The 9,885-nt window shown below is 47.0% G+C and overlaps 4 protein-coding genes across 4 annotated transcripts; 1 reads left to right on the top strand and 3 right to left on the bottom strand.

Annotated features, from left to right (window-relative positions):
- Nucleotides 1-357: 357 nt before the first annotated feature.
- Nucleotides 358-1,074, top strand: N7466_002555 (snoRNA-binding rRNA-processing protein IMP3; the record flags this gene model as incomplete). The annotated part of the gene is made up of 3 exons (XM_057161953.1): nucleotides 358-389; nucleotides 464-824; nucleotides 901-1,074. The coding sequence occupies 3 exons, from the start codon at nucleotides 358-360 to the stop codon at nucleotides 1,072-1,074; spliced, it is 567 nt and encodes a 188-aa protein (XP_057025238.1).
- Nucleotides 1,075-1,308: 234 nt separating this feature from the next.
- N7466_002554 (uncharacterized protein) lies at nucleotides 1,309-2,668 on the bottom strand (the record flags this gene model as incomplete). Its single annotated transcript, XM_057161952.1, has 2 exons — nucleotides 1,309-2,432; nucleotides 2,491-2,668. 2 exons carry the CDS (start codon nucleotides 2,666-2,668, stop codon nucleotides 1,309-1,311), a joined length of 1,302 nt encoding a protein of 433 aa, XP_057025237.1.
- A 390-nt stretch (nucleotides 2,669-3,058) lies between these two features.
- Nucleotides 3,059-5,174, bottom strand: N7466_002553 (GMC family oxidoreductase; the record flags this gene model as incomplete). Its single annotated transcript, XM_057161951.1, has 5 exons — nucleotides 3,059-3,105; nucleotides 3,160-3,661; nucleotides 3,760-4,639; nucleotides 4,712-4,741; nucleotides 4,810-5,174. 5 exons carry the CDS (start codon nucleotides 5,172-5,174, stop codon nucleotides 3,059-3,061), a joined length of 1,824 nt encoding a protein of 607 aa, XP_057025236.1.
- A 2,934-nt stretch (nucleotides 5,175-8,108) lies between these two features.
- N7466_002552 (uncharacterized protein) lies at nucleotides 8,109-9,242 on the bottom strand (the record flags this gene model as incomplete). Its single annotated transcript, XM_057161950.1, has 1 exon — nucleotides 8,109-9,242. One exon carries the CDS (start codon nucleotides 9,240-9,242, stop codon nucleotides 8,109-8,111), a length of 1,134 nt encoding a protein of 377 aa, XP_057025235.1.
- Between the last annotated feature and the right edge of the window lie 643 nt (nucleotides 9,243-9,885).

The following is a 9,885-nucleotide window of genomic DNA, read 5'->3' as shown; positions in this document are numbered from 1 at the left end:
TTTCAGTATCTTTATATTCGTCATTATTATGAGTTTTGTTTTGAGTTTGACTTGCGATTACTTACTTTACGGCATCCAGATTATATTTTATTTTTATGAATTACTTTGAATATTTTCATTTCTCCCTCGGCTCATTAATGTACTTGTCGGTCTTTGTACCTGGGTTCATTATACATGCCATTAAATAGTAGGTGTGTTATATTTACCTCTAAAGAGGATCCATACACGTGACAGGCATTGGTGGCAGAACCCCACCGCCTAGATAACAATTTTTCGTTATCGCGGATTTTCTTTGACGGCCGCAAGCTCTTGTGCAGTCTCAATTCCCTACATTACACGAGCCACTAAACTGCTAAGATGGTTCGTCAACTCAAGCACCACGAGAAAAAGTGAGTCCATTCTCCACATACGATCATTGGCCTCATCTTGTACCCTCATGACAGCATCTAACGAAGCCAAACAGGTTGCTCCGGAAGGTCGACTTCCACACCTACAAATCCGATGGCAATCACCGTGAGCACATGATCCGCCAGCGTTACCTCCTCCAAGATCCTATGGACTACAAGAAATACAACAGCCTTTGCGGATCTTTGCGAGGCCTCGCCCACAAGCTCTCCCAGCTCGACCCGGAAACCGACCCTGTGCGCAAGCAGCTGGAGTCAGAATTGATCGAGAAGTTATGGCGCATGGGAATCTTGAAGCAGTCCCGTGAGCAGGGTGCGAGTTTGTCCCGTGTTGAGCGGGAGGTTACCGTTTCGGCATTCTGTCGGCGGCGATTGGCGGTTTTGATGGTTCGATCCGGAATGGTTGAGACTATTAAGGCTGTAAGTGTTGAACTGCGAGATGTACATGGATATTACGGTAGGGTCTTTTATTCTGACTTATTTCTCTTTCTCGCAGGCTGCCACTTTCATCGAACAAGGACAGGTCCGTGTTGGTACTGAAGTCGTCAATGATCCCGCTTTCATGGTTACTCGCAACCTCGAGGACTTTGTGACCTGGGTCGACTCCAGCAAGATCAAGCGTAACATCATGCGTTACCGCGAGAAGCTCGATGACTTTGATCTTCTCTAAACGGCTTGAGAGGAAAGTGAAGAAAGGACTTAACTGGAAAAGCATTTTGGGGTCCTGTTTTGATATACCCGGCGCTTTTTTTGCATTGTTGCTTATCGGCCTGGCGTCCCGAGGAATTATGATTTTTTGAATGTTGAAAATTTGGACGAATTGCATTACATTAATACATGTAGTGCCAATACTTTTTTTTATGGACTCGCCTGCAGTCTGGTATATACAATTCTTGGAAGATTTTCACACCTTAACCTTCCACTTCCACTTCCAATCTAATAAAGCCCATCGCGACATAGCAACACTCACCAACCCAATGAACAAAACTGCAGTATAAAAGCCCACTAGGGCCTGAGGGGTTGTTGACTGCAGGAGTTGTCCTCCGATCGGCACAGTCAAGAGTACTCCAAAAGCCGCAACACAATAAATGGTCCCATAGAACCGGCCATAATCCTCCGTGCGACACAATTGACCCGCACACACCGGAGCAAGAGAGACCCAGCCTCCAGATCCAAAGCCGAAAATCGCGACCACAGCATACAGCGTCGCCTCATCGCGAGATCCGAACGGAATCCACACAGCAGCCATAACCAGCATCGTAACAACAGCCATCGAAAGCAGAATATTGAACCGACCAACCTGATCCGCAGCAACACCCGGCAAAACTCTGCCCAGCAGACTCATCGAATTCAGCACCGTCAACGAATAAAACTGCACATCAAGATCCAACCCCGTATACCGCACATACGTCGGCAGCAGCGCCGCACAACCAAAGATAATAAACTCAAACGCAAACACCGCAACAGCCAAAAAGCACAACCTCGGCGCCTTGAACGCACGAAAGTCAATCGTCGCCCGACTGGCGTTCCCGGCCGGCGCCAATCTACCCTTCACCAGCGCGATCCCCAACGCATAGCACCCGAGCGCGATAAATGCAATAATCCGGATGGACCATGTCCATCCGTATTTCTGGAATAGGCTGCGCAGGAGGAGAGGGAGAATTGCGCCGCCGGCTGAGGAGCCGGACATGCATAGTCCTGATGCGAGTGCGCGCCGCCGGTAGAACCAGTGGCTAAGCACGGAGATCGCGACTGTTGTTACGACGGCGGAGGATATCCCGCCCATGATGCTGAGGCAGAGCATGAAATGCCAGTATTGGGTGCATTGGGCGAGGAGGAGGTATGATGTTACGCTGGCGAGAGAGCCGCTTATGAGTAGCATCCGTGGACCGTGGCGGTCGAATAGCGGGCCAACTTGGACTCCTAGGAATAGGGTTAGGAAGCATAGGATTGCGGTTATCCAGCCGACGTCGGCGACGCTGTATGCTGATAGCTGGTGGGTGCTGATGTAGTCTTGGATTGTTCCGACTTGAGATTTTTTAGATCTTGCGTTTCTTTATTGGCGGGATTGGGGATTGGTTCGTACTGGCTGTTTGGAATCCGAATGAAGGAAACATTATTAGGCTTGAGCCTAGCAGGGAAGTCCATGCTTCACGTCCACCATCTGGGAATGCGAGACTGACACTTGCATCGTGTTCAATTTCGGGACTAGAGGTGTTGAGATCATCGAGCTCATGCTCTGTTTGTTGTCTAGTCCGCCGCATCTTTGAGTTTGAGGTTGATGTATTTTTTTTTAAGTTGGACGAGCACCTAGCTCTCACAATTTCTAGTTTTGCATCAGGCAACGGATTGGAGTCATTGGGGTCTTGGACCTTTTGCGGGTACGGCCCCCGGGTTGTCATGAATAGGGCGTATGGTGGGTCATTGACTCATGTCGGCTTTCTTGCCGGCTCCAGCCGGACATTATACGACCGCGGGGAACATTTAAAGGTTTCCTCTCCATATTTGCTCTTGAATTGTTGCAAATTCTATGTGTATTTACATGTATCAAATTTATGTATCAGACATATCCAAAAATATAATCCGGTAATCAACCTTGACTTCTGCAAAGATGAAAGCAAAAATCACTTCAGATACAGACAGACGTCACAGGCCTATTGTCCTTGGATAATATCCTCCGAGATCTTCTCTGCAAGCATATCTAACAAAGAAATTAGCATATCAAACTCATTCAAGGGATCGACAAAGTACTCACAAACAGTAGACTGGGGATGACCTGGTGGAAGGAATGGAAAGGCACTAGCATCCACGACACGAAGGCCATCCACCCCAAACACTCGAGCTTGGGAATCAACAACCGCCATATCATCATCAGAGGTACCCATTTTACAGGTAGAAGCTGCATGCCACAAAGTCATGACATTGTTCTTGATGAACTCCAGAATTTCCGAGTCAGATTGCACCTGAGTACCAGGGTAATACTCGTCTCCAATAATAACCGGCGCCATAGCCTCGCTTTGGAAGGCCTGTCGCATTCTCTTGAACATGGCGATCGCAACGTCCTGATCGGCGGTTTCGCCTAGCCAATTGGGATTGATAATCGGTAGGTCAGAAGTATCGGCGGATTTGAGAGTAACGTTTCCTCTAGATGTAGGCGAAATCAACACGCCCAGCATGGATGCATACTCATACCCATCTTTCGGCTGATTTGTATAAAGATTGGAGACATTGCCAATATAACCTGCGCCAGAAATATACTATAAGAGAGAGAGAGAAAAGGTTCTGTCAGCAATGATTCTTTTTCTTTTTCCCCCCCCTTTGAGCACGACTTTGGATGTTCAGGATGATTTCTTACTTCAGCTTCTGGCCAATCACTCGGGAATTTAGCCAATGATTCATTTGTACTCTGAGACCAACCCGAGCGCAGATTCTGGGGGATTTTTTCCCAGGCCAAAAAGTCCGCAATGGGGTTCGTCAGTTGCCCATTCTTGCCAATCACTCCGTCAATAAGTTGTCCCGCGGCGTAGATTAGGTTTGTCACGAATTGAGTTAATGTCGAGACCTGCACACGGTATGCAGGCGCCATGAACGGATGATCCCACATGTTCTGACCGACACCGGGCCGATCCGCTATGACTGTAATTCCGTGTTCCTGCAGGATATCCGAGGGTCCGATGCCAGAGACCATAAGGAGTTGCGGGGATTGGAAGGCACCCGCGGAGATAATCACTTCCTTTGATGCTGAAAGGGTGATGGTATTTCCAAGGGCCCCTTTCACTTCAACTCCAGTGGCGGTTAGGTCATTGTCAAAAACCACCTTCTTGGCAAGGGTGTTGGTATAAGTTGTCAAGGTTGATGGATGGATAGTGGAGAGAAAAGATGACTCGGAACTACTGCGGAGTTCGGTGCTTGGATCGATGGTTGATGAGCAGTATTGTGCTCCCATTAAGGAGCCCAGGTTGAAATCTTGGGTGTTGTTGATACCAATGGCGTTCATTCCGAGGTCCATCCATGAGGAGAAGGGCTGCGCGTAGTTGGGGTAGGATACCTGCAGGGGTCCTCCATTGGTATCGAAACCTGCAGTGCTATACTCTGGCGTTGCGTTCTTTGCGCGCTCATTCATATTCGGTGCGGTGAATGTGGCGCTTTTCTTATAGTACGGCAGGACTGCATCGAACTTGTAGCTGCTGTCATTGACGACACTCGCCCATTGCTCCATTGACTCAATAGTCGGACTTTTAATCGAAGCATTTAAAGTTAGTTCTATCATCACTCAAAACAGGGAACAGCATAGTCTCGTTTCCTACCGTTGATAGATCATGAAATTCAAAGCCGATCTACAGTATCAAAACAGGTCAGTAAGCAATCTTTCTTTTTCAATTCTCCCCAGGGTGACAATACTCACGATCCTCCCAAGCACTTCCCCCGCGCATAATGAATCGACCGACCATTCGCTCCAGGCTGTCCACTCGTTACGAAGCCCCAATCCTCGGCAGACGAGGTAGAAGGATCCGATCCAATCGGAAGTACGTCAGCAGCTGGAACTTCAGCCAAAGATTCAACCTCATAGTAACCACCGGCTTCCACCAGCGCGACACTGAATGACTGCTGCGCCAGACGCGTCGCCACAACGCTACCACCGGTACCACCCCCAACAACCACATAATCAAATGAAGCATCCAGTAAGGGGGCACCCCGTCGCGTAACAGGTTCGGCTCGCGCGTACCCAGCGTGAAGAGCCAGACACACCAGAGACGTACCGAATAACATCTTCTTTTCTTGTCTCGGGAGAAATCTAGTTACTATCGGAGGAAAAGAGGGACATAATATAGTGCGTCTTATAGTGCTGTAACCCCCGTTGGCGTTAACAGTCCGAGGATCCGGAGTAGCCCCGTTTATTGGAACTTGGGAGTGTTTGACTTCGCGTTTGGCCTCTTTTTTTAGTTTGTTCTTTTTTTTTTCTCCCTCGATAATCTTGTTTTGTAGCACTTTTCTCTGCAAGGGGTCTTGGAATGCCACGAGAGCAGCTTGGCTGTCGACCCCGTTGATCGACAAAACTAAATAATCGGGGTTTGAATCGGCTCTGGCAGGCTACGGAGTACATGAGATGGAATACTTGAAACGACGGTTCGTTGGGGGCTTGATTTTGCGTCAGGAGCGAATGTTTGCTCCGATGTCTCAAATTTAGGGCCTTCTAAGCTTGCTTTTTCTACCTCGGCACCAAAATCAAAATGATTAATTGTTCAGCTTGTTCGATTGTTGTTTACTACCATTTTACTGAAGTATAGGGATTGTGAGAATAATCATCGCTGAAGCGTGGATATTTGTATTTCCGGATATAATTCGTCATGTCTTCAAATCTCTGCAAGTCTATGTGGGTACTAGATCCCGATCGATCCACAGTTCACCCCTCAAATGTTGAAAACCTGTTTGTTTTGGTGCTTTGCTGACGATCCGATGAACGGTGGGTGCCTAGCGGGCTACTTATAAATACCGAAATGATCTCAGTAGATCAATTGTCGACTTTTGAAGCGATAAGTAGTATGATACTCCAGAAGGGAATGTAATTCGTCCGCATAAACCGATTCACTTTAAATTCGTCCGCGTAAAATAATTCACCTCAAAACTCATGACTTAGCATTTTTGTATGTATATAAAAGTTGGGATTAAACCAAAACCGCGCACTGCCTCAGAACTTTCTATAAAATAGCAAAAGTTAGGATAGTAAAAGTTGGGATTAAGCTAAAACCGCGCGCTGCCTTGGAATTTTCTATAAAATAGCAAAAGTTAGGATGGTAAAAGTTAGGATTAAGCTAAAACTGCGCACTACCTTAGAATTTCTAATAAAATAGCAAAAGTTGGGATTAAGCCAAAACTGCGCGCCGCCTTCAAAGAATTCTTTAGTTCAGCAAACACCTCTCAGGCTAATTTTACCTTAAGCTCTACTAGTATTATATCGCTGCTTTTGACTATTTTTGTTTCGGAAATTTAATACAAGCTTCAAAGAGAGTAATAATGAGCCTATGTATGAGAATACCAGCTAATCAATTAAGATCGCCTATGGTGGTGTATGGACATCTGGATGGGAGTTTATTTGATTAAACATTCAAAATGTTTGGATGAAAATGGATATATACACAATCGAAGTAGGACAAAGGCACTACAAGTGCATCTATTCACAGCTATATCTATGCCGCTCCTATATTTGCATAATTTGTTGGTTAAACATAGCTTGGCATTTTAGACTTCACATAGGTGTATGTACAGACAAATATATGTAAGAGAGCTGGGTGGACTTTGGTAAAGTTCCCGAGCAGCTACATTACTTAAAGGGAAAAGTGTTGGTATGAATTTCGTAGATAGATGAAGTGGAAGAAGGAGAGAGAGAGAGAGAGACCTGATACTTCCACTTTCAATATTGAAATGCATGTTGTTAATGTGTGCGGACTCACGAGTATCATTGAAAACACAAGATCCAATGCTTCACTTTAATTGTAAATTGGTCTTGACAAAAAGATCCGTAGTGGGTAATTTACATTGATATTATTGTAACAAAATTCAAGCTAGAGGTGTGCAAGAAAAAATATTTCTAGTAGATTGTTTAGTGGTGGATGGATTAATACCACGTAAAATCAAGGGCTTATTAGCACGGACCAACCAGGGCCCCTCCTTTTTTGTTCATATCCTTACAAACTTTTGCGACAACCCTGACCGCCCGCGTGGTATTATAACAAGCGCGTCGAAGAGAAAGTAAATATGTGGTTTCTGCCGCGTACCACTAATACCAGAGTCCAGAGTCCAGACTACTACACATACAAAAAGATCGGTTCGAGTCTTCGAGGGCAGTTAGGGCCCGCCCGTGGGGGCGGCAGGCCCTAGCCCCACCGCCGGCATGACGTTGCCCGCAAAGGCCCCATGAAGACATCTGGAAGGAACTCATGCTCCAGGTGTATAACTTCTATATCCTGCCATCGTAGTCCATAGCTTGAGACTCTATAGAAGTACAATCTCCATATTTCTGAAGTCAGATTTCATTTATGTGCTAATGTCTCTAGGCATGAGAAATTGAGGATAAGTACCAGCACTAAGAATTCACTTAAACATTGAACTAGCAGTACTTCCTGACTCAAGCCGACATATCACGGTATCAAAAGCTAAGGTAAGCACCTGCATATGTGGTTATCAAGCGATGTCTGATGGGAATCCCATATATACATAATATACGTACTAAGGTACTAATATGTAGTATGAGATCCATTGATACTCAAATTCCGGTCATATATGATATGTATAGTAGTTTCTTTCATTCTCCACTGGCAACACCAGTGCATAGTGCCTATATACAGCGCAACTAACAGATGGGTATCTCTTTCTCGGGGTAAGCAATAGACCATTGATAAGGATAACAATGAGCAATGCACGCGAAATGCAACAAAGGCTAGGGAAAGTGGCTGAGACTTGTAAAGACTCGAGAAAAATTAACTAAGCCAGCAAGAAGGGTATTGGGTATTCGGAGCCACGCAATGCAAAGCAAAGCAAAATGCAATGGGGATTCCAATCCGGCCACCAGTGTGGACCGCAATCGGTAATCGAGAATCGATAATCATAGTATCATAGGCATGGGTGGTGTTGAAGAAAGCGCCGCACCGGTGCGGGCATACTGGGCCAAAGAGTAATAATAATAAGAGAGATTATAGAAAGAGCTCAGGTAGGAGATGTCTTGGAGCGAAGACCTGTCCAGAGGCGTCGACTGCCATCTTGAGAAGGAGGAATCTTGTTGAGAAAATCGAGGATCTGCACCTGCGGCTTGCCTGTATTCGTATCGGGTTCTGTTTCTTCGTCAGGGAGATCCATCCGGAACCGACGCACGCTGCCCTCTCGACTTGACTTCCCCTCTTCAAAGAAGGGTGTTCGTGAGTCCCGGGTTTGGCACCAGCGGGGCGCGATGCGGCGCCAGAGGCCCCGGACGCCGCGGCTGGCGCGGTCGATCTGTTCGTATTCTGCTCGTCGGGTCGTGTCTGATGTCCACTCCATTACTGTCGCCGGGACGTGGATGGAGGACTCGGATGGACTGTGGGCGTGGTGGGCATTGGTGTGGGCGTGGCTGGGTGGGCTGGGGAGGGTATTGGCCCGGTCTCTTGTTTGGAGAAAGTGAGGGGATGTGTTTGAGCTTATTGAGGCGCGGTGATCATACTCGAGCCGGCGGCTGGATGAGGATGATGCGATGGGAGAGGGAGGTCCTGAGACGGTGCCTGCCTCTGAGGAAGTGCGGCGCTCACGTCGAGATGGTTGATAGGCACTTGAGGAGGTTCTTCGTAGCTCCTCTGGAGTCCAAGTTGAGAGTGGTGGTGGGTCCTGGAAGAGACGGCATGACTCGCGGTGTAGTGCTAGGAGGGACTCTCGTTTTTCTTGTTGTGGGGTACGAGCTGGGACCGAAACGATGCCTGCGTTGGTGACTGGTCGGCGCGGTGAGTGGAAGGAGCTATGGCGGCTTGGTGGTCGGGAACGACCTGTGCTGCGAGAAGCTGAACGAGAGTGTTGACTTGAGTTTGCGGCCGAGGGAGGGCGAGACACCGATATAGCTCGAGGTCGGCTTATAGATGTTGGTGAATCGGGGCTCTTAGATGCCCTGTAACGAGGTGGGTCGATCCTTCTCACTCTTGGTGTATCCATCTCCGGGGAGGATGGCTCGGACAGGTCCACCGAGCATTTTCCAGTAATCTCCGTGATGGCCAGCTCAGAGGGGTGTTTTGAGATGAAATCCAAATTCAGTACTGCCGTTTTTACCGGCGGACCTCCCATGTGAACGTTTTGAATAGCACATGTGACTGACGCCATCTTTTCCACTTGATCTCACGATAAGATTAAGGCTCAGATGCCAGAATAGACCGATCTCATACTGTCATGCCACTTTTGCAGGTGAGATTTTAAATGTATCAACACTGTCAAGGTGGGGGTATAGAAGCTTAGAAGGTCAAAACATATAAAAAAAAAAGAAATACTAAAAAAAGAAAGAAAAAGAAAGAAAAAGGTATACGCAAATGAAAGCGATGAAACGTATATACACAAAGAGCAAAATGGCGCCTGTCGAGTTATTTTAATAGTCTACTGTGCACACCGCTCCTTATATTATTTTCTTGGGTTTTTTCTTAGCGTGGAGTACACAGAGTGGGGTTTTTTCCCTCATTTCTCTCATTCTCTCCTCATTAAGGTAGTAAGAGCCAAGACTTGGCCTTCTCTCCCCACTTCCACAAACTTTGGGTCTGGGCTACATTGTAAGTGGTCAATCAACTCTCCTATCGGGTTTGATGATGAAACTGGGCGCTTATTGGACTGTTCTATTTCTAAGGTTGTAGTTCTCATGGGCAACGGGATGTTACAGCAAGCGCTGCAGTAAGACCCTTGCTGCGTAGGCAAAACAAAGTCTCTCAAACCCCTTAACTGATATGCATCTAGACCGAGCTAGACGGGGTTAGACGGG

The sequence above is a fragment of the Penicillium verhagenii genome (genome assembly GCF_028828195.1).
Source record: "Penicillium verhagenii strain IBT 33310 chromosome Unknown utg000003l_segment0_segment0, whole genome shotgun sequence".
NCBI lineage: Eukaryota > Fungi > Ascomycota > Eurotiomycetes > Eurotiales > Aspergillaceae > Penicillium > Penicillium verhagenii.
This window is presented reverse-complemented; position numbering and strand designations above follow the sequence as displayed.